General features: G+C 41.2%; 2 protein-coding genes across 2 annotated transcripts; one reads left to right on the forward strand and one right to left on the reverse strand.

Annotated features, from left to right (window-relative positions):
• nrbf2b (nuclear receptor binding factor 2b) lies at nucleotides 1-10,006 on the reverse strand. The gene is made up of 4 exons (XM_056366920.1): nucleotides 9,808-10,006; nucleotides 6,036-6,120; nucleotides 3,272-3,312; nucleotides 1-2,253 (listed from the first exon to the last, which is right to left on the reverse strand). The coding sequence occupies exons 1-4, from the start codon at nucleotides 9,898-9,900 to the stop codon at nucleotides 1,540-1,542; spliced, it is 933 nt and encodes a 310-aa protein (XP_056222895.1). The 5' UTR covers nucleotides 9,901-10,006; the 3' UTR covers nucleotides 1-1,539.
• Nucleotides 10,007-10,315: 309 nt separating this feature from the next.
• LOC130162866 (NHL repeat-containing protein 3-like) lies at nucleotides 10,316-17,576 on the forward strand. The gene is made up of 3 exons (XM_056366711.1): nucleotides 10,316-10,870; nucleotides 13,635-13,837; nucleotides 13,968-17,576. The coding sequence occupies exons 1-3, from the start codon at nucleotides 10,606-10,608 to the stop codon at nucleotides 14,565-14,567; spliced, it is 1,068 nt and encodes a 355-aa protein (XP_056222686.1). The 5' UTR covers nucleotides 10,316-10,605; the 3' UTR covers nucleotides 14,568-17,576.
• Nucleotides 17,577-23,014: the final 5,438 nt, after the last annotated feature.

Consider the following 23,014-nt stretch of genomic DNA (forward strand, 5'->3'; position numbering starts at 1 on the left):
TAATCATTAAAGCCTTTAATTTAAATCTGCTCAAAAAAATAAAAAAGGCAGCAATGTAGTTTTTCCTCAACAACAGCAATATGCTCTGTGACTGAATCATGCTGCACATAATCCTGATGTGTGTGTGGTAGGGTTGGAGCAATGCTGCTGACACTGTAAATAGGTGGTCAAGTTAGTGCTGATCCCCTTTAAGGAGCAGTTCATCCCCAGATTCAACATGTGGTCATCACCCACTCATCCTCATGCAAGCTCAAACAGTGTGGAGTTTGTGTGTCAGTGTAACATGCAGTGAGTGTGATGATGCTGCTTCATCCCAGCATGACAACTGAGGATCCTAGGAACATGTTCTGATAGAGCACCAGAGCGCAGACAGTAACAAACACACATGTTCTGCTGCTAGTGCAGCTTAGTAAGTGTTCTGAAACCAAATGATTGGAGTACATGATTATCCCCCCAAATTCCTGGAAGAACATTATTTCATAGACCAGACACTAATCATGTCAGACAATTTTAACAAAGGACATTTCATTCTATAGAGTTTCAGGCAAACTTCACGCTGATGTTTCTCATACACAAGCAAAAGGAAACAACAGAATAAAAAAAAAAAAGTGACTCAAAATCACACATTTGTAATAACACATATTATGAAACATCCAGCAATGTAATATAAAGACAAATTAATGCTGTTGCTTATTTAATATTTACTAAATCAAATAGTCAACTAGTAATCATTTTCCACTAATCAATCATTGGCTGGCTAAACTACAGTGACACTAAAGCATACACATCCATGTCTTTATTGTTTTTATCATTCAGATCACACACACGCACGTTTGTACTAATGTTTGACTTACGTATAAAATCATTATCATTTAGCTTCAGAACACTTATTTTATGGCTTTTTCCAGACACTCGCAGAATATATGATAAATCTCCATATTTCACATTAAAGTACTCAAACAGTGTTTACGTCATTAACTGCATGTCACGTTGTTTGCTCAGTTGTCATAGTCTGAGCTCAGCTGTCATCAAATGACACAAACATGGATGTTGATGTGATAATGCAGAGGAAGATCTGTGAGAATGATTTTGTCAAATTACGTCTTTTAAGGGCAAGGTCACTTTGACACGCCATCTGCAAAACATGTTCCTGACAGCTTCAGTTACTCTCCTGAAGGTTTACACAGAGCTCACTGTACGACACACTGACACACAACCTCACTGACATTCACACTGACATTATTTCTGGGTGAACCCTACCTTTGTCTTTAATCTAGATTGTATTAGTGGTGCAGCTGTTATCAATGATTCGACCTCTCCTCTGACTATATGAACCTGACTGATGGTTCCATCACTGGTTAGTTTGTTGCACCTGCCAGAGCAGGACAGGCCGCAGACAGGCAGCGCATGTAGCATCTGATCTCACAAGCCATACTGGCTGAACCCTTGTGTGTGAGTGTGTGAGTGTGTGAGTGTGAGTGTGTGTGAGTGTGTGTGTGTGAGTGTGTGTGTGTCTGTCTGTGTATGACATCTGTCTTATCACAGTTTATCCCTATCCAGTAGCTCCTGTAGTTCATTCTGGATGTCCTCTGGCAGCTCCAGAGGAGGAAGGTCATCCAGACACAGGTCTTCCTGAGCTGGCATCTCCAGTGGGGGCAGTTGGGGAATTGCAATCTCCTTCCCCTTCCCTGTGCTTTTCTTCTCCTGACCCCCCCCTGTTCCCATAGCACCACCCGCTTGCGGGAGCACCCAGAGCTCTGAACGCTCCACGAAGTCTGCTGCCTCCGCCGCCTCAGAGCGCAGCCGGTTGTTTTCCGAACGCAGCCGCTCGTTCTCAGTCGCCAGGCGCTGGTTTTCATTCATCAGGTGGTCGACCAGGCGCCGCAGGTCCTCGATGGTCGTTTGTTGTTCTTCCAGGCGAGTTTTGTCATCTTTGGTGGTCTTAGATCCAGGGCACGGTGGAGGCAAAGGCTGGCAGCCTCCAGTCTGCCGAGTCTGAAGCTGGTAGAGTAAGGTGTCATACTCTCTCTCCCTGACTCCTCCACACTCTGCAGCCGAAAGGCCTGGGGAGCCGTGGGGCAGGAGCTGGCCTGTGGCCTGGGTGTGGGTAAGGAGGGCTGGACTGCTGGAAGGCTGCACTGCGCCAGGTCGGGCCTTCGTTGCTTCACGACGAGCTTCTCTCTTCCAGCGCTCTTGGATCAGCCGCTGCTGTTTGATATGACTGTCCCTCTGCAGCTCCATGGACAGACGAGCCTACAGACACACCATCACACATCAACACCAGCCACAGCACTGGCAACATTAACTCCAACACAGACAGAGAAAACTAATACAGAGCTAAAATGACCAGAACATGGTCTGTACATGTTGCTGTCTCTCTTTACACCCCTTTAATGGAAGGAGAATTCAGAAGGGGTGTTCCAGTCAAGATATCTTGGCCCTGATCCTGATTTATATGAATTATTATGTCTTATCCTTAACATATTTATTTACATTGTAAGGATTGGAACTACTCCGCTGAAGGAAGGGTAAAAGAGAGGTCCCTTCAGTAGGTGAATATTTTGGGAAATATGCAATAACTTATGATGTCGTTCTGAGATATATTTATTGGTAAAATCTTAGAAAGTTCAAAACGCAAATATGAAACAAACTAAAAACCCTTTTTTAACCCATCAATCATTAAATAGTCCTGTGGTGTATTTTGCTTATTCCATAAAAAACAAGTATGAGAAACTCGAGTACATGATCTAATTAAGTTACTTCTAGATATTTTACTGCTTGCTAACTGAAAATAGCAGAAAAAACTATGTGTACAAGCCTAAGTAAACAAGCCTCGGTGTACAGGGAAGGTTTTCTCCATCAGGTTAACAAATTAAGCATTGACACAATGGATTCACTCTCTAATCACTGGAGAACGGAGGTATACTTCCTTTACCTGGTTCTTAGTGGACACTCAGTGGCCTGCCCAGTAAAAGCTAAGGTTTCTGCATCCCTGACAAATACTGTATACAAATACATGAATAAGAGTCCTACTTTCCATTTCCACAAATCTGTTTTAAGCAACGTGGACTGAAGTTGAGTCATGAAAACAGATGTTCCAATAAACCAGGCTCATCATTTCTTCTACTGCTGTTATATGTTCCCAATGACCTGACTGAAGGCTGTGTTCCAACCAGGCTTTGATATCAGCGACGACAAAAGCATGAATGGTCAACAGAATAGTTGCACTAGTTCAAGGAACTCACTGAACACACACACTTGAGTGACTCACCTGCTCACACTCTGTCTTCTTCATTGCGTCTGTCAAAAGATCTGGGGGGAAAGCAGAGACAGAATTGAGCGACTTCGCAAAGCTGCCAACAAACTTCACAAAGTTTCATCACCAACACAAGTAGAGCCTGCGACTACTTACAGACAGGCAGATAATGAAGGCTCTACCATATATACTTTACACTCACACAATGAATGATACTATGAAACATCAGCTTAATGCACACACTGCAGTCAGAAAGTATTCAGACAGCAAAACACTGTTTGTTGTGTTGGTTCTTTTCTTCACTTCACTTCCCTGAATTCTATTGTTAACTCTGCTGTCTTGAGGTTGTTTAGCCCCAGGCTTTTATCGGAACCCCTTCCTGTCTGTGTGCAGACTAGTCCCCGTCCTGGATCTGCAAACTGGAGGAGCTTTATGGAGGAGCTTGTGGAGTTATCATTTGTAAATGGACAGTATAGAAGAGGCGAGAGCACACAGCCGTGTGGTGCTCCTGTGCTGATGGTCAGACTGGTGGAGGTGTACTTTCCCAGTCACAAACGCTGCATGTGGTTTGTCAGGGAGTTAGTGATCCACAGATAGACTGGGTCAGACACAGTTGGCTTGGTGTGGAGAAGCTCTGGCACAACTGTATTAAACGCAGGGCTGAGGTCAAGAAACAGGATCCAGGTGCAGGTTCCCCAGCTGTCGAGATGCTGGAGGATGAAGTGCTGTCTGTGGAATCCAGTGTGTTAGCCTGGTATGCAAAATGCATGGGGTTTATGGGTGGGAAAAAATATTGATAAGATAATCTATTGTAAATCTTCCTTATGCAATCCTCTGGCACAACATAGATATGTTTATTAAAACATGAAGGCACGCTAAACAGATTTCCTCACTAATTTGACCTACAACAGTCACTACTCCATGACTCCTCATGGTGGCGCTTCTCAAATGAATGACCATAAACTTGCAGTGAAGAAGAAGAAACACCGACGCTCAGACAGTGGGAGACAACAAATCACAGAGGAACCGTACTCTTTCAAGTGGAAACTCTGGTACTGATAAAGAAAACGCAACATTAACACTCCACACAGACACTGCCGTAACAGGCAGACCACAGACCCTGTCCTGCACACAAACACACTCACACACTTTAACTACTCAGTGCTGTGTCAACAGCCACGCTCTATTTCTTCCAAGAGAGAGAGCGGGCCATTTATTCTCACAAACCGACACACACCTGGACATAAACACACGCAGGCTTCATCATGAGCGGATCGGTCGGCAGTCTGCTGCTAATGAGACTGAATGTAATACACACACAGATTGACACACAAACACTTACACACCGGGCATTTTTCTGTCAGCTGGAAGGTGACTGAGATAAAGACTGCATGAATACTGATGTGTGATAGAAATGTGTCTAGAATTACATAAAATAAGTTGATTTTGCTTGTTAAGCACTGAAGCAATGTATTTCTTTATGTGCTTATCACTTTTGGAAGAGAAATGTGTATTTTTGCATTAAAACACTTTAACTGAACTAAGCTGTTCTGCTTTGTGCAGTGAATGTTCACCACTGGTAGTCGAGGCTGATGAGAGCCAATCAGGAGCGACTGCGGGTGTCTACATCATCATCTCTAAACATCTCTGTTTTCACCCGTCCAGACTACAACACAACCCCAGAGTCTTCAAACTAAAACAGGGCCAGCAGCCTTTCCAAAAGTCTCTGTTTTCTGTGCTCGAAAACACCGGAGTCGTGTGGGCGGGAGGAGGAAACGCAGCAAAAGAAATGCATTCTAAAACGATAACGCAGTAGTGTGGATGTAGCCTATGGCAACTGGACTTGCTTGAGGTTTTCGAAGTTGCTTCACCTCTCAACTGAAAGACTTCTGCAGTTTTAACTGACTGATTGGGAGTCCCAAGCGTTTAACCTGTTGTGGGAGCGTTAACACCTTGACAGTCGTTGAGGAGAGTCGTTGACCCACCTGGCCATCATGTGAGTGGTTAGGGTCACCTGACAGGGTTTTTCCTGCTTAGAGAATTGCGAGCCAGCCACCTCCGCCAAATTTCGTGCTGCCTAAAATAACGTTACATCCCATCGTGTATGTTTTTTTTGCAGAAATGTTTCAAATCACAGATTATTTTAAGAAGAGAGTTTGCGAGGAGTATTGCGAGGACAGGTAAAACAGTGCAGGGTGCAGACATCATTAGTTCTTTTAATATGGAAAAAGAAGGTTAATTCATGTTACTGACGAGATACAGTTAATGAGCCAGGACTGAGAGTAGACCTAGTTCTCAGCCACAAGTGGAAGGTGCCGGTGGAGGAGAGGGTCAGAGCACGAGAGAGGAGTCAAGGCTAGAGTACCAACTCTTTAGGAGTGTGCTAAAGAGCGTATTAGAGAGATAATGATAATGAAAATATAAATTGTTTTTCTCTGGCTAGAATGTGTACATGGCTGTCCTAAAATGGTGGGGGAGTGGATGCAGAATGAGGGGGAGGGGAGTCCAGGTTGGCCCTTTGTCCTTTGAAACTACAGTACTGTCGTGGATGTACTCATCCAGATCAGTTGATCTGTCTCTCTGAAAACGCCACTGTCAGTGCAGTCCAGTGCTTCATAGACAACATCACAGTCATCGTTTCGTTCACTGTCATAATACTTTCTGATTTACTCTCAAACATCACCTCTGTATGTCATAGTTCATCTCATATACTTGTTTTAGGGCAACTATACTCAAAGGCAGGGAGTGTCACAGACAGTGTCAGTGCCATAAAACCTACCTGCTGCTTTTCCGTGGCAGGAGATGGCCTCTTCATACTTTCCAGCCGCTACCAAACGGTCTGCCTTCCTGCACTGCTGATGAGCCTGAAGAGAGGGAGACACATGGAGGGGACAAAAGGTAATGGAGGAGATGAATAAAAAAATAATGGATACACATAAGTTAGAGAGAAGGAGTGCAATGCATTACAAAAATGATAAAATAGGAGTGGAGGGGTTTTCTGGTTTGATATTAAATGTTACAAAATCAGCAGCTATTTTGATATTTGATCAATTATTTAAGCGATTTTAAGAAGGAAAAATAATAAACATTCTAGGGCTCTACAGTGAGAGCATTTTGCTCACATGTGATGGAAAATTACAGTGTGTGAATGTGGAAGATGATTTGGCCACACCAGTAAGTTCTGAACCGGTTCTCAATTTGTAAGAGCCAGGAGCATTTTATCTGTGCCTGAAGAGACCTGTGAGTGAGATCAGTAGATCGGGAAATAAGATGTTGGTGTTTATGGTGCACGCTCTCCTCTGCTTGGTGTCTGACTGAGGGCAAGGCGCAGCTCCTCCACACAAAGCAGACAGCAGGGCAGCGACACTGCAGAGGACAGCATGGCGTCGGGTAATGTGAAATGTACTCGAGTAGACAGCAACTATACTCGTTACTGTATGTGCAATAAAACCTTTGTGAGTAAAAACTAAGCGGCAACCTCCAAAGCTGACAAATTAAGTCAACACTGAAGAACCAGAAGCTGCAGTTCCGCTAATGACTGCTCCAACAGTGAGTCAATCCCTATAGACTCCCATGTTAAAATGTCCAACTTTACAGCAGAAATAAAAATGTTTACAGCCTGGTACAAAAACAGTTTTGGTCTCTAGAGCTGATTTCTTCCTTCATGACAACTGTATGGGGGGTGGATTTTTATATAAATTTTATTAACACTAGCACCGCCAAGACGGTCTGACAGACCATTTGGGTTTTTATTATGAAAATAACTTTGTCTAAGTAAAAACTACAAGTCTCTCAGTCCATGAATTTTCCTAAATATATGTTTTCTGGAGCCTAGAAGGTATTAAAAAGATTTCTGAGCACCAAAGTGGTCATGTCGACCACTGTGGAATTATAGCAATGTTTCTATTTTGCAGTTTTCATGTGTCTATTATTTTTTCACTGGTTATTGTTTTCATTTAACATTAGATTTTTATATGCAGATCTGGAGAGAAAGCAAGAAAGAGACAGAGAAAGAAAGAGAGAGAGAGAGAGAGAGACAGAGAGACAGAGAAAGAGAGCAAGAAAAAAAAAATGCACCAGATTTAGCCTACCAGCAAAAACTGAAAAGAAACAGAGGGAGGGAAAACAAGAAGAATATCTGATGTTCAAGAGGCTCTGTCACGTTCTCAGGACCTGAGCGAGGGGGGGTCTGATGGTTTAGTGATGAGGACAGTCACTGTCAGCTGGCACATCTGTCAGCATATCCACTCCAGAGACAGCCACTTCACAAACTTTATTTTGTGAGTACAAACTAGTTCTTGATTTTATAAATAGTCTGACTATAGGCTACAAACAGTAAGCAACATCTAAAATCACCCTCATTTAGTTATAACGAATAAAGAATTATAATGCAGCTTAATAAATCTCATAAATCTGTCCGGTCCAGTACACAAGCCACACCAGTCTCTGTGAGAGCTTGTAGGCTACTTGAAGTCACCCTTTGAGTGACAGGTTGGTGAGCGTTTGCTTGCCACCAACCAGCATGCAGGTCTCAGCTCCTCACACGCCCACCTCTTTGACCATTTTTGGATTACCCGGGAGTTCAGTGGAGTCAGGTACTGCCAAGATGGCGACGGTGAGCAGCTCACTCTGAGCTTCAAAACTGCTCTTCAGAAACCTGTGAGTGACATCACGGGGGCTACGTCCATCTCTATTTACAGTCTATGGTAAAAACCCATTGAGACAAATTAATAACCAATAAACCAGCAAAACTTGCAGAAAAGCATTATTTTGAGCTTTTCCCCATCCACTGTCAGTTATGTGTTAGTGAACTTAGGCTAATAGTAAACTGCTATGAGCAAACTATAACGAAAGCTGTATGACTGTATGCAGCTTTAATATGTAGCCTAACTCGCCACATATCTTCAAACTCAGCAGGTTCTTGAGCATGTTCTAGCTGGCCTGGTTTATACTTCTGCTAAGGATTGAGACACAGCCTACAAACTGGCATATGTTGTTGTGAGCATTTATACTTGTGCGCTGGTGTGTCGCTCTGCAATTACACCACCAGAACGCAAAGTGGTGGTGGGATTTCTATGACATTGCGTGTGTATTTCAAACAATGGTGACTGAAATTATTGCAATGCAGAAGATGTTGGAGGAGACGGTGTGTTTGGAAGGGATCTGTGTGAAAAGTAGTCATTGAACCTAATTACTAATTTCATTAATGTACGATGGCTGTTGCATCTAAGATGTTACGCAGATGCCTTCCACCAGCTGGGGCTGCAGCCCCTACTGGCAGCAGTAGGGGGAAAGTGAGAAGCCATCGCTAACTGCAAAGCTAAGGTACTAGCAGATCTGAATAGCATGTAAACAACCGTGGAATTAGTGAGAAAGTCGCTAAAAAAAGAGAGCTACGAGTATTTGAAGTTTAAATGTACAGCGGGTAGTTTGCTGCTGTGATGAATAGCAACTTGGTTGAGGTAGAGCAGTAAAAAACACTACCAATAACAATAACTCCAGCAATCTGAAATGAGACAACATACTTACCACAGCACTATACAATACATTGATATTTCAGTACATATACACTGTTCCCAGGTGAGAACAGCACTGAAAGCAACCAATAAATTCTTGTCAGATACTTAGCAGCCTGTGCATAAAACTAATATATACTCAGCAAGCAGTTTATTATATTATAGGGACAACTAGCTAAAATTAATGCAGTCTAATATAACAGTCCTGCAATACAAACTTATTCATGAAGGTAACAATATTCAGTTTCTATTAAAATGATTGTAGAGAGGTGTTGAATCATGATTCCTTTGGAGGATGTAGTATATGGTGCTGTTCAGCAGTATTACATTGTACAGGTGTTTTCTATTATTATGCCAATGCTCATTGGGTTAACTGAGGTGAACATAATAATAGGAACACCTGGACACTACAGCAGTTGTCGTAATTTTGTGTTGGTACATTGACTCAAAATATGGGTTATCCGTCTCCTTGGTTACTAATTATGGGTATCAGATTCGGCCTTGGAAAAAACATTAGTCCACCCATAGTTGTTACCATTACTTTTAAATGTCCTCTTTGATTATAATGCTGTATACAAAATTGCTATAAATCAGATCGGGGACCTTAACTCAAGGGAATGACACTAACATTGTCCTTAATTGACAACAACGACGCATTTTACAGCTTAAAAAATATTGAGGTGGAAAAGTGTTTCATTGTTCCCCTGGGTGGTAGAGGTTGCGAACAGTGTGGCCATGACATTTTAAAATAACCTGCTAAAAGAGGGTTATCATCAAACGGCCTTGTGAAGAAATAAACTAGTAACAGAATAATGGAAGCAGACAGTACTTACTCCAACTTCAAAAGTATTTAAGCTCATTCTGTCGAGGACAAAACCAAAATGTACCATGTGTAGCATGTCCAGGCTAGCAGACAACAACACAAACACAGCAAGCAACGGAGCGGTTAGCCGCTAACTTACTGTAGCTTACCTATACAATCCCCTAGCTACAGTAACGTTAGCCTGTTATTGCAACATCGAGACCGAAACTTACGAGGTTGAGCGGGCTGTCTACGACCTCCATGGAGTCGATTCTTCGAAGGTTTACACTACATGAAAGGTATCTCTGTCCTACACGGACTGTCATTCACAATGCGATTAAAAATACTGAAAAAATAGTTGTAAGAAAATTACTGTTAGGGAAGCACAGTCGCCTCCACAGCCAACGCTGCGTCAACACGTCGTGACGTAAAACTGTTCTGGTCAGATGTTTTTACTGAGTCAAGCTACCGGAAATAGAAAAGATTTGCCATAAAATTAAAAGCCTTAAAAATAACGGTTGAAAAAATCGCAACAATTCAGGAAAAACACTAGTAAAAAACAGGTGTCGGATTTGTCCGTACACATCTATATTTCTTTATATTCATACAAATGTATTTACAAGTTGAGTCTGAACTCTTGCCTGCCTTATAACCAGTAAAGCACTAGCCAGGATTTCTGTGTCTCAGTATTTTAGTCGTGTTTTTATTGCGCCATTATGAGCGGAAATGCTGTGTCTAATGCTGTCTCACTTTACCCACTGTTTTGTTTTCGTTTGGGGCTCAAGAGGAAGTGAATTCAACAAATTGTGTGGTTGGTGGGTTTCAAATCACACACACATATAGATAAATGACTGGATTTTAACTTTATAGCATCTCAACACGTGTCATTAGCCGTTTGCTTGTTTCAGAGCAGACTCTGTAGCTGACGTTAGATGACCTCTCCAGCGGTGATACACACGTTTAGACAGATTTAGCTAACGTCACGGAAGCAGGATATTAAACGCAGCACGAGCCGGTAGCGGGAAACACTGATGTTGATTAAAAAGAGAGGCCATAGGTGTGTGATAGCTTCCAGCATGGCCTCATTAGTCTTGCTCATGATAGTGCTGTACGGAACCATCGGCACCCAGCAGCAGCAGCAAGGCAGCTTCAGCCTCTCACGTGACTACCAGCTGCTGGGGAGACCCCTGTACAAACTGGACCTGAGCTGGCCGCGGAACCCAGAGCTCTTCATCGGGGAGGTGTTTGGAGTGGCTCTCGACCAGTTCGCTGGTGTGGTGTATGTGGCCCAGAGAGGTGAATACGTGCACTACCTTTATTCTAGCAAACATTTATTTTTGCTTTACTCTGTTTATTCAACATGTTTTTGCAGGTTACCACAGAAAAGGTATTTTACAAATTTAACATATAAATAAAATCAGTTGGAAATGTCCATTAACATTTGTGAGTGTAAATCCAGATGTGAAAATACACTTGCCTCTGTATTCTCATCTGAAAATGTGAGTTGTGAATGTTTACCTCTACTTAATAATGTATCCTGAGCTTTTCAAATGCATCAATTTAAAATACTTTTTAATGCTGACTAACTCTGACTTGCATGGATGCATAAATGTGCACTGAGTGCGTATCTAATTGTTCAAGTTAATACAGATTTTTGTAAAAGTTTACATATGTTCATAAATGTTTCCTAACATTTGTGAATATACTGTATATTCAAATTTAGAAATGTTACAGATTGCTCATGTTTCATGTAACTTCTCGTGTTCCTGCACAGTCTTAAATCTTTCTACAGCTCTTTGTAAATGTTATTTTGTTCACTCATTTGTAGATTTGCAGAAGTAAATTTGTAGCACCAATTGATTTTGAGCCTCATTGTATCAAGGCAAGATTACAAGAAAGTAGTAATGTAATTCAAATAAGGTTCCCTTTATAAAGGATTTGTAAATTTAACTAATGGCTTCATCTATGGTCAAGAGATTATTTACTAATACGTTTGGGTTGGCTCATGAAAAAACTTTTTTATGGTATTATTGCTCCTCCAGTACGAGTTGGAGTCAGGGCCCATGTCCACGTTGGTGATCTTGAGCACATAAGTGGCCATTAGGCCCATTAACCTTTACAAAGATAAGGATGGTGTAACTGTATTTTTCTTCTGTTAATATATCCCATGAAAAGACTAAAACCACCAGTGTGTTGTTCGTGTGTCTCCCCACACTTGCAGATTCTCGTCTTCTGTCTGTGGCTCATGGCTCCAAGACCATTGGTTCCTACTGAAGACATAACTCTTTAAAAACACCTCACAAATATATAGTTTAATTTTTTTAAAAGTCTCAGTAATTTCCTAGAAAAGCTGCTCACTGTAGTTTTTAAGAAATGTTACTCAAATAGAAGGAAATACTGCATTTGTGGGGGACTATTTTCATTGGTGGATTAATCTACATTTTAAATGAATTGAAATAGATTTATATCCTATAACATGGGTTGCCACAGAGGTGCAATGTTTGCACAAGGTCAAGTAGTATTCCTGACAGACGTCAGTAATCTTGTACTGTGCTGTATGATCCGTTTAAACACATGTCCAACATGAGTAACTAAAACAAAATGGCAGTGTACGGAATAGGCTGGACAACAGTGTTAATTCCTTGTTTGTGTATTCCCCTCTTCTAGAGTAAATTGACCAGCTGCTGCACATGCACTCCTGAATAGGGCTGCACCTAACGATTATTTGTTTATCGATTTATCTATCGATTATTTTTTCAATTAATCTATTATTTTTTTATTACTCGGATAATGTAACAACAAATTTACCCAAAATAAACAAAAAAAAAACTTGTCATTTATATTTCAACATTTTACTTCTTTAATACCTTTAGTTTTTTCCTAATAAAATTGTTATTTTTTAAAAGTTTCACCAAGTGCTACACATATTTAGAATCAGTAAACCTTAGCTAATAATAAATGTCACTCAGTAAAGACTTCAGTACAGTATAATAGGGAGCGGTTAATAGCCCATAAAAAAACAACCTTGAATTTTAACTTATTCTATGGATAACACTGTAAACAATAATAAATAAAAGAAAAAATTTCACACAGAAAATTGTACTTATTTGAGTTGTTCTAGAGATGATTTGAAGTTTCTATCTTCATCTGTTCTCTGGATCAGTATTTACAGGCGTTTTTTTGTCTTCTCCTTCTCTGCTGCACTAAATATGTGACTGTCACATCCTTCTGTCTTTTTTTGTGACTTCAATAAACAGCACTGCTCCCATTTAGTCTGAGTATAAAGCCAAGGCAGGCGAGCGTGTAATTTGGAAGCGTATACGCTCCCACGTGCTTAAGAGGGTTAAAATAAGCAAATATGACAAACAAAGTGTTGCACTGCAGGACATTATTCACCTACAAAAAATAGCCCAGTCTTAACTGGTAATCCGTGTTTTACAGTCCTGTATAAAGTCTCTCCAAAATAAAGCTCCGCTCCAAGTGCTCGAGCATGGCGCCCCAGCCCTACTGTGATATGCCATTTTCTAATTTGCAGAGCACCATGTTGTTTGGTCCCTACTTAAAATACTCCCACACTTTAGATGATCGTGGGCGAGGTTGGAGTCTTAGGCGGAGTCCGAGCTCTTGACTAGGTGCGGCCATTTTACTTCCTCCTTGTGACGCGTCGCCCCAGCCCTACTCCTGAACCTCTGCTGGACTGCTGAACGCTGACGTCACCGTTTGTGCGTGTATAAAGTCCTCTTTGTTTCATACCAGCACGAGTCAGCTGTGTGCATATAGAAAGTGTGAGTTGCAGTGGTTACAGTTAATATTAATGACCCATGTGAAATTTCAGCAGAGGACATGCTTGGAAAAGTGCCCACTATAAACATTAAACCCCAAGTTTGAAGAATAGTATCAATAGTCATGTGTTTTTTTTTTCTCTTCTGCGGTTTTCTTAAGGATCAAAAAAAGTGACGAGACTTGACTTTGAGCAAGTGAAAATCAAATCAATCCAAAATGTGCTGTGTGGTGTTTGCTACATGCTTCACTTAATGTTTGCCTTTTTCTTTGCTCCCAGGAGACAATGTGCCCAAGGTGCTGTTGTTCACCACAGAAGGAGATTTCCTCATGCCGTGGAACACAACCACACTAGAGATGCCTCATGGGATATTTTTAGCAGATGCAGCCTCATCAAACCCAACTGTGTGGATCACTGACGTGGGGAATGGCCCGTACGGCCACTGCATCAAACAGTACTCGCCATCTGGGAAGCTCCTTCAGGTAACAGCTTTATCTACAGTAGGATTTTCATTTGGTGCAAGGAGTTGTTGGCTCACGTTCCTGCAGCTTGGTTTGCATTACAAGTATTTCATATGATATGTAGAATTGAATCTTTTCTTTTACGTGTCAGGTGCTTGGTACACCAGGGAAGGCGGGCTCTGGGTTGAACCCTTTGCAGTTCGACCAACCAGCTGAGATCTTCGTCCACAGCTCTGGGGAAATGTACATCGTGGACGGTGATGGTGGAATGAACAACCGCCTCATCAAGCTGTCTAAAGAGCAGGAAGTGCTGTGGATGCACGGAGAGAAAGGACAGGGCCTGGCTCAGTTCTACATCCCCCACAGCGTGACTGTTGACAATGCCCAAAGGGTGTGGGTGGCCGACAGGGGCAACAAGAGGATCCAGGTCTTTAACTCCATCACTGGGGAATGGCTAGGCACATGGGGGAGCTGCTTCACAGAGGACGCCCCCTACTCAGTACGCCTGACCCCCGACAAGAAGTACTTTGTTGTTGTCCAGCTCAACACCAATCAGATTTCGCTACTGGATGCACCACCTGTGGGTTTAATTGGCCAGTGCAGAGTGGTGAGTGTGATCCAGTTGGCTGATGATGTGAAGCCCCACCTGGTAGACCTTGACCTAAAGACTGGGGCCCTGTATGTGGCTGAGATTGGAGCCCAGCAGGCTCAGAAATTCACCCCCTTCAGTCTGCGTGGCGGTTTCCTGTAGAGCCACACTGGGCTTTAGGGAAGAATGGAACTGGAATGATTAATCAATGATCCAATCATACGCATAACCAATTACTTACTAGGTATCTAAGGTTAAGACATTTATGTTTTTTTTTTTATAATACTAGTTTGCCCAGCCCCAGAAGATGCTTCAAAACTTCATGGATGTTTAGACAGTGCAGAAGGTCACTGCCATTTGTCCCCATATGCCCCCCGCACACCCGGACTACCATGGGTTTTGTTTTACTTGGGTGGTGTGCACATGTAGAACGCGTGAATAACGAGTGAGTAACAATAGGTTATAAAAATCTATCTAACTTAATGTTAGTAAATTACATCTTCCTTTCTCTCTCTTTGCTCTTTTTTCTCTCTCTCTCCCTCTCCCTTCCCGTATCCCTCATTTCAAATTAAAAGCCCTTTGCAGAGTTATGTAACTGCAACTTCATGACATTGCTGTGGTGGCAATACTTTGTTGGGCTGTTAAATCAACATAATAATAATATAATCCTGAATACATCTTCAAAACATCCACAACAAGTAACAATATATTTCTTTAGTTTTCTTACAATGTCTGCTTGTGGTCAAGAGAGCATGATTATTAGGGAAAGCTGGTGGTCTTGTTTTAACACTAAAAAAAGTCAACAGTGACTTGGAGCATGAGAAAGGATGTTTTTTTTCCATTCTGATTAATAATAAAATAACCTTCATCTTTCCACAGTGTTGTAAAAGCTAATCCCAACCTCACACACAAAAAACAGAGCACCCCCTGATTTCACACTGCGGCGCTGTGTTAGGATTAATAACAAAAATATAATAAAAATAAATGAGCAAGACTTTTGGCAAGACTATTTAGTTTATAAATGTCATTTTTGTCCTCTGACTGAGTGTGTGCTATGGGATAAAGTTAATATTCGTTATTCAATTCAAGTTAATATTCGGTATTGAATTCAATGTATCAGTGACTCAAGAAAATGTCACTGGACAAGTATTTATTGTTAAATTCAAATTTCATCCATTAGTTTTAGGAAAATACTTGTGTAAAATTTGAAACAAAAACCACTTCTCATTTTAACATAATTATATGCAGGTAAATAAAACTTATATAGTTTGTTGTTCCTAAAAACCAATAGTGATCAATAATTGCTAATTTAATATGAACATATTGATGCTGCGCTTTTCATTGTTTCCTGCTGTTTTTGTGAAGCTATGTGCCACTTTTTCTTGCCTTTGCGCTGCTGGAGAGGACCAGAGCTCTGAAGCACAGCTGATTCCTTTCTTCACTGCAGACACTTTAAACCCTTTGTGTTGGCTCAGCCTTTAAACGGGTCCTGTGCGGTTTTTCTTGTAAACAAACAAAAGTAAGTTTAACATTCTTTTTTTTTTTTTTTTACCAAAATGCATTTAGTATATCCCTGAGATCTAAACAAAGATTTAGTATTTTGAATCCTGCGTTGTTTACATCCACGTTTATTATTAGCAGTCGTCTTCTTGCAGGTACCTTTCTCATTGCTTTACCGCCACCTGTTGATCAGTGGAATAGTGCGACACGATAGGATGTGTCACCTGTGCGCACGCACGTGTATATCCTCGTTGTGTGTGGACGAGATCAGCGAAACTCAGAAAAACAGATCCATAATGGTACTGGAGGTGTAAAACTCCACAGGGAACCCTCGAGCCAGATGATGACTGTTTTCAAAGACTTTTTCTATGATAACACGTGTATATATGTGAAAAAGGCTGGAACTGAATTGTTTTGCACATGATTTAGTCTGAGTTGTCTCTAAATATCATTGAACTTGAGAGCACTTCACGATGCGGCGAATAAATATAGTGTTCTTTCTTAAAAAGGATTTTGCCATTGTATTTGTGTAGATTCCTCTCAGTAATCTTGATGACTGTCTTGCTTTATGTTTCCTGTGTTCTGAGAAGTGTATTGTGATAGTCGAGCTGGTTTGTGAGTGACTGTGTGTGATTCGTCTGGAGGTTCAGTGAGGTAGGAGGTGATATATGTGTGTGGTCACAGTTCAGCACTAACAGAAAACTTAACGCTGCTATGTTAAACTCACTGACTTTTGCTTTCAGACTCTGGTTTTCTAAATCTAAAGTAAATATCAACAAAGTTAATGTTTCCAATGAAGTAAAACAGTTCCCATGTTAAAGGGGCACTCCACCAATTTCACACATCAATTTAGTTCAGGAGCTTTTTCAAATAAAGAAAATAGCTTGGAAAGAATCTTAGCTCTTTTCCTTGAAGGCTACAAGTGTATAGCAAAGTCTGTGTTACTAACAGGAAGCATGGATGTTGAAAAGATGATGGAAATCGCCAAGCAGGGATGGTCTAACAGAAAGATACTATTGCACAATGGGGATTGTAGGATAGGAGTGTTTTTTGGATGAGGATACTTTGGCTGTTTCAGTTACGTCCTTTTAGTTTCCTGTGAGTCCCACAGTTTTGTGCAATACTAAATCACTGGAGTTCTCCACTAATGAGTTAATGATGAATGTGTTTAAAAGTACATTTGTTGAGACCTCTGACCGGGAAACATTTTCTGATTTGAACTATTTGAAATTGTTAATGTTCTTTTTGAACTTTTATCTATGTTATATTATGTATGTATATATATATATATATATATATATATATATATATATTAATGTTTTATTAAGTCAGTGGATCTGGACATTGGTTTTTTTCTGCTAAAATGTGCTTGAAGCATTTTGTAGTTTCAACGTGTCGTTACATAATGTAACTGATGCTTTTACAACCACTTCCTTACAGTTCCAACACATGAGCTGAGAAAATTCTTTATTTACTACTTAATTATCTTAAAAGAGCAGCCTTCATTTACTTGTAATGCATTGCAATGCAATGCAAATTTTTATGTCCTGATATACTTTTAAAACCAGTGTTCTATATTATGCTGACAGTGTTGTATGTAAAACAGCCAGAATGTTTGATTTAAAGTTAATATATAAAACTTTTCTGCATTAAAAAGTCTATAAATAACTACACTGATGTTATATATTTTTTTAAACTTATGTACTTACATTATCCCAAATGTTTCCATCAATTATGAAACCTAGAGAAATCTGTGTTTAATCAAGGTAACAGTCAGTTTCATCTGGTCGCCTGTCAATGGCATCATATCATTTGCGCTACTTACACTACAACTGGATGAAGGATTTTAGTCATCAGATGTCTGTATCTAAAGTTGGTAGAGAAACAAGCTGGTCTGTTTGTTTGAAGAGGAGAAGACCTCTGTAAAAACCTCCTGACACTGAAGGAATCCTAACCGAGAGAAGCAATGGTGGTGAAGACAACAACTCCCATGATCCTATGCTACTTATGTCAACAAATGTCATTTTTTGTTATTTCGATTAAGACTTCCTTTAATAAACCTATCGACCTTTTAAGATAGATAGATAGATACTTTATTTATCCCCTAGGGAAAATTCATGTGTCCATTAGCTCATTGTTGATGATGATAAAAACAGTTAAGAATAAATAAACAATAATAATTTCTGTTCTGCAGCGCAGTGAGATGAGACGTTTGCTGCAGCTGTAGCTGCTTCTCTGTCCTGCCAGAATGTTGTAGAGAGGATGGTTGGTATTGTCCAAGATGGCCTCCATCTTACATTGCATGTGTCTCTCCACAACAGTCCTGAGTGAGTCCAGACTCCTGCCAAGCACAGACCCAGCCTTTTTGACCAGCTAATTTAGTCTCTTTGTGTTCATGTCAGACATGCTGCTGCCCCAGCAGACTGCAGCATAAAAAAGTACACTGGTCACCACTCACTGATAAAACATGTGCAGCATTTCACTGCAGACGTCAAAGGACCTGAGCCTCCTGAGGAAAAAGAGCCAGTTCTGCCCCTTCAGGTAGATGGCATCCATGTTCAGGGACCAGTCCAGTTTACTGTCCAGGTTCACACCTAGGTATTTATAAGTGTGCACCACCTCAATGTCCTTCCCTCGAATGTTGACTGGCTGAAGGGTGGGCCTAGACCTCCGAAAGTCTATGACCATCTCCTTGGTCTTGGAGGTGTTCATAAAGAGGCAGTTCTTGTCGCTCCATTCACTGAAGGCCATTGCCAGATCCCTGTACTCCTCTTCCTGCCCCTTTCCTGATACACACCACAATAGCTGTGTCATCTGAGTATTTCTGGATGTGACAGGACTCAGAGTTGTATTTAAATTCCGCCGTATACAGGGTGAACAGGAACAGAGCCAGAACAGTCCCCTGTGGAGCCCCAGTGCTGCTCATCACTGTCACCCAGCCTGATGTACTGTGGTCGTCTTGTCAGGTAATCCACAATCCAGGACGTGAAGCAGGGATCCACCCTCATCCCTTCCAGCTTGTTTTAAGGAATGGGGGGTTGGATGGTGTTAAATGCACTTGAGAAATCAAAGAACATAATCCTCATGTAACCACCTGTCTCATCCAAGTAAGAATGGGCCTGGTGGAGCATGTAAAGGACGGCATCATCCACTCCAATGTGTTCTTTGTAGGCGAACTGTAGGGGGACTAGTGCATGTTCAACCTGTGGCCTCAGAAGGTGGAGAAGCAGCCGCTCCAGGTCTTTAGTCATTTATCTCAGACGGTCGTCCTACTTTAGGTTCCGGAACAACACGTGATGTTTTCCACAGGACCGGGACCCTCCCTGTTTGAAGGCTTAAGTTAAAGATCCTCCTCAGCCAGCTGGGCTGCACAGTCCTGTAACAGCCTGTTGCCTTTCCAGGACGTAGCCTCTTGAGCTGCACCCTCCCCTCCTCTGCTGTAAAGGACAGGAGACTTGACCCCAGTGTGGAGGGAGTTGCAGCTGCAGTGTCAGGTTGTGAAGGAGATGCCATAGGAGAAGCTGCAGCTGAAGCAGTGGGAGAGAGAACAGGTGAGGCTGTGTCACACCTGTTGTAGAACAGGTTGAACTCGTTGACCTTGCCCACATCACCTGATGTTGCCAGGCTGTTATTCTCTTTATAGCCAATGATGATCCTCCCCTTCCCCACCTCTCTGGTGTTGTTGTGCTGCAGCTTCCTTTCTACTTTCTTTTTGTAGTCCTCCTGTAAACCTTGCCAGTGTTTGCTATCAAATATCAAATTTTGGTGGAATTTGTGTTGTGCTGGGATCCAGCCATTCGTTGACATCAGCAGACTCTAGTTCTAAACTAGTAGTAGTAGTGTAGGTAGTGTTGCACTAAGGCAGCAGAAGGAGGGGGGCCATTGGCCCTTTGGCCCACCTTTACGTCCTTGTCATACATTATTTATTTATTTTTTGGGGCTTTTTGTGCCTTTATTGATAGTGCAGCAGAGAGAGGGGGAATGTCATGCAGCTAAGGGCCGTCCGATGCAGGATTCGAACCGGGGCCGACTGCAGCGAGGACTGTGGCCTCTACACATGAGGCGGATGCTCATCCAACTGAGCCACTCCACTCGACCATCGTACATTACTTTTAAGTCATCGATCATTGTATCCCTGTTTTAATCATTCCCATTCACTCTAAGACATCAGGTAAAACAAAGCACACAAACTATTTATAAATTTTAATCCAATCAGAGATGACATTGTGTAAGAGAAAGACCAACAGCAGATAATATCAGTCTGTTACTGATGAAAACAGCTGAAGCAGCATTCTCAGAGACAGGACTGTTTTTATTTTACATGTTTTGCAGCTGTTGATTTCCAAACAAGGCAGGGAACCCAGCCTTTGCATTTTGTTCTGATCAAAGTGTGTTTCAATAAAGTGCTGGTGACAGCTCACATGTAGCTTTGACTTACAACTGAGCATTTAGTCCACTTTAGTCCAAACAACCAAGATCTATATCATGCATCACCTTTCAGCCTAAAAATACAGAGATATGATTTTTGGTCCATATCACCCAGCCATACCCTGAATCTTTTCCATATGGAACCCATACTGGTGGGTTTTACAGATAAGCAGTTGCACAGTGGTTAAGAAGCTAGATGAGATCTAGGGCACACCACTAGATGGAGCTCAGTGACAGCACAAATAAAGTCAAAAGTGCTCAGTAAAAAACATTTTTATATTTATTAATACATATTATTTATTTGCACTACTTACATTTTTATTTGACAATTTACAGTTGTCAGCGAGTCTATAGTTCGACAGTAAATGAGGTGGATCCACAAGGACACAAATATGGGTTTATGGGTTATAAAATAACTTTGAATAAATAATACACTGTGAAATCTACACTAGTAAAACCAGATTCACTTATTTGTTTAGTAGCTAACAAAGAAAGTAAGTGATTTATAAATGTGTTTTTGCTCACAGCAGGGTGTGTAAAAACACACTTTGTAACCAGTTAATTACCTTTTTTAATATAATACACATTTGAATATTTTTGTGTGTGTGATAAATTTGTACTTTATATCTTTGAAATTTAATAAATGTGGAATGATGTATTTTATATTTGTGGTATAATCTTAATTCAGTTGCACCCAGTGAATATTTAGGAATTCACACCTACAGCCTGTTTACATTTTGAGGTTAATTCCTAGAACATCAGCCCTGCCCACAAAGAACGGTTCTTTCCAGCTGCCCTGCACTGCTCTGCCCTCAGCTCTGTCTGACAGGAATTCTGTAGGCGTCACTGCAAACAGACATATGTGAATTGAGTCATTGCTTATTGAATGAAAGCTAGAACTGGCGAGAGAGAGAGAGAGAGAGAGAGAGAGAGAGAGATCTATAGCAAGCAGCTGCCAGAGAGGCAGAGAGCTATGAGTGAGACAGAGAAGGGTCAGATGAAGAGGGAGATGAAGGGGGTTGGTTTGGTGGAGGTTTGGGTGAATATAATACAACACAAAGCTTAATAACACAGTGGTGTCATTGTGGCAGGGCTGTAGTGGCCTCTCAGCACAAGAACAAGAGCGGTGAAGAGAGCATGGAGAGATGTGGAAGCTCAGACTGTACTCACTGTGCTGAAGCCTGGGATTATGACCTCTGTCTGCTGACTCTGCTGTAAATTCCCTCAAGAAGCCCCCTACTCATCAGCCTGCCTCTGTACGCCTGGATCGGGAGGCATGGGGATGAGAAATGAAGGGTGCAGATTCATTTTGCTTAGTTTTTACCAACTTTCTCTGCATGTGTTTCTGTCTTGTCTTGTTAAGCACCTGTCCTAACCACACATATATGAGTCTAACTGAGTATTAGGGTTAAACAATTCACTGAAATATTACTGAAATCACAATATGGCAAAGTACAATATCCGAATTGCAAGAGCTGCATTATATTTTTAAAATTTTTTATTTTTTGATATTTTTTCATAATGGTAGCACTACAACACTTTATAAATGAAGTGCCAACAAAGACTGTAAAAAGAGGGATGTAGCCTCGGTGATGTCACCCACAGGTTTCTGAAGCAGTTTTGAAGCTCAGAGTGGGCCGTTCTGCCGAATCCAAAATTGGGCAAAGAGGTGGGGCGTGTGTGGAGCCGAGACTTTGGTGCATGCTGGTTTGAGGCAAACATAAGCTCAACCAACTGTCACTCAAACAGGCCACGCCCTCAATTATGCAGAACTTTAAGCCTTGATAAAATTGAAATGAATGAGTTACATAAACCCCACCCTCCGATACAGTTGTCACGAAGGAGAAAATTAGCTAGAGACCAACACCATTGCTTGTATTAGCTGTAAACATGTTTATTTCTGCTGTAAACTTGGACATTTTAACATGGGAGTCTATGGGGATTGACTCATTGTTGGAGCCAGACTCTAGTGGTCATTAGAGGAGCTGCAGTTTTTTGGTACTTCCATGTTGGCTTCATTTTTGAGCCTTAGAGGTTGCTGCTTGGGTGCCACAGAGATGTAAGGGAACATGTTTATTTGGTACAGACTCCCAGCAAAAATCACATCATCAACATTTCCATATATTTTTTTTCAGTGAAAGTGAAACATAAAAATGACCATTCCCACTTTAATCATGACTCATATTGCAATATCTGTCAAAACAATCGCTATATAATTTTTTACTTTTTTGCATATAGATAGATAGATACTTTATTTATCCCTTAGGGGAAATTCATGTGTCCATTAGCTCATTGTTGATTAAAAAAAAAAAAAAAAAAAAAAAAAAATAATAATAATAACAGTTGATAATAAATAATTATTAGATTAGTCCACTTCCTTTGGCTGAGGTGTTGTATAGCCTGATGGCAGTGGGAACAAAGGATCTCCTGAACCTCTCTGTTCTGCAGCGCAGTGACATGAGACATTTGCTGCTGTAGCTGCTTCTTTTTCCTGCCAGAATGTTGTGGAGAGGATGATTGGTATGGTCCAAGATGGCCTCTATCTTGCATTGCATGTGTCTCTCCACAACAGTCCTTAGTGAGTCCAGACTCCTGCCAAGCACAGACCCAGCATTTTTTATTTATTTTTTTTTAAGTATATTTTTAGGGGCTTTTTATGCCTTTATGATAGCACAGTAGAG

Source organism: Seriola aureovittata, chromosome 21 (genome assembly GCF_021018895.1).
Source record: "Seriola aureovittata isolate HTS-2021-v1 ecotype China chromosome 21, ASM2101889v1, whole genome shotgun sequence".
Lineage (NCBI taxonomy): Eukaryota > Metazoa > Chordata > Actinopteri > Carangiformes > Carangidae > Seriola > Seriola aureovittata.

What these genes read in the sequence shown, in the direction of transcription:
- nrbf2b (XM_056366920.1), bottom strand. Translation starts at nt 9,900, where the DNA reads ATGACAGTCCGTGTAGGACAGAGATACCTTTCATGTAGTGTAAACCTT. An exon ending in CTGCCACGGAAAAGCAGCAG is followed by an intron (nt 3,313 to 6,035) that starts GTAGGTTTTATG and finishes CTTTCCCCCCAG; the next exon opens with ATCTTTTGACAGACGCAATG. An exon ending in AGAAGACAGAGTGTGAGCAG is followed by an intron (nt 2,254 to 3,271) that starts GTGAGTCACTCA and finishes GTGTGTCTGTAG; the next exon opens with GCTCGTCTGTCCATGGAGCT.
- LOC130162866 (XM_056366711.1), top strand. Translation starts at nt 10,606, where the DNA reads ATGTTGATTAAAAAGAGAGGCCATAGGTGTGTGATAGCTTCCAGCATG. An exon ending in GGTGTATGTGGCCCAGAGAG is followed by an intron (nt 10,871 to 13,634) that starts GTGAATACGTGC and finishes CTTTGCTCCCAG; the next exon opens with GAGACAATGTGCCCAAGGTG. An exon ending in CATCTGGGAAGCTCCTTCAG is followed by an intron (nt 13,838 to 13,967) that starts GTAACAGCTTTA and finishes TTTACGTGTCAG; the next exon opens with GTGCTTGGTACACCAGGGAA.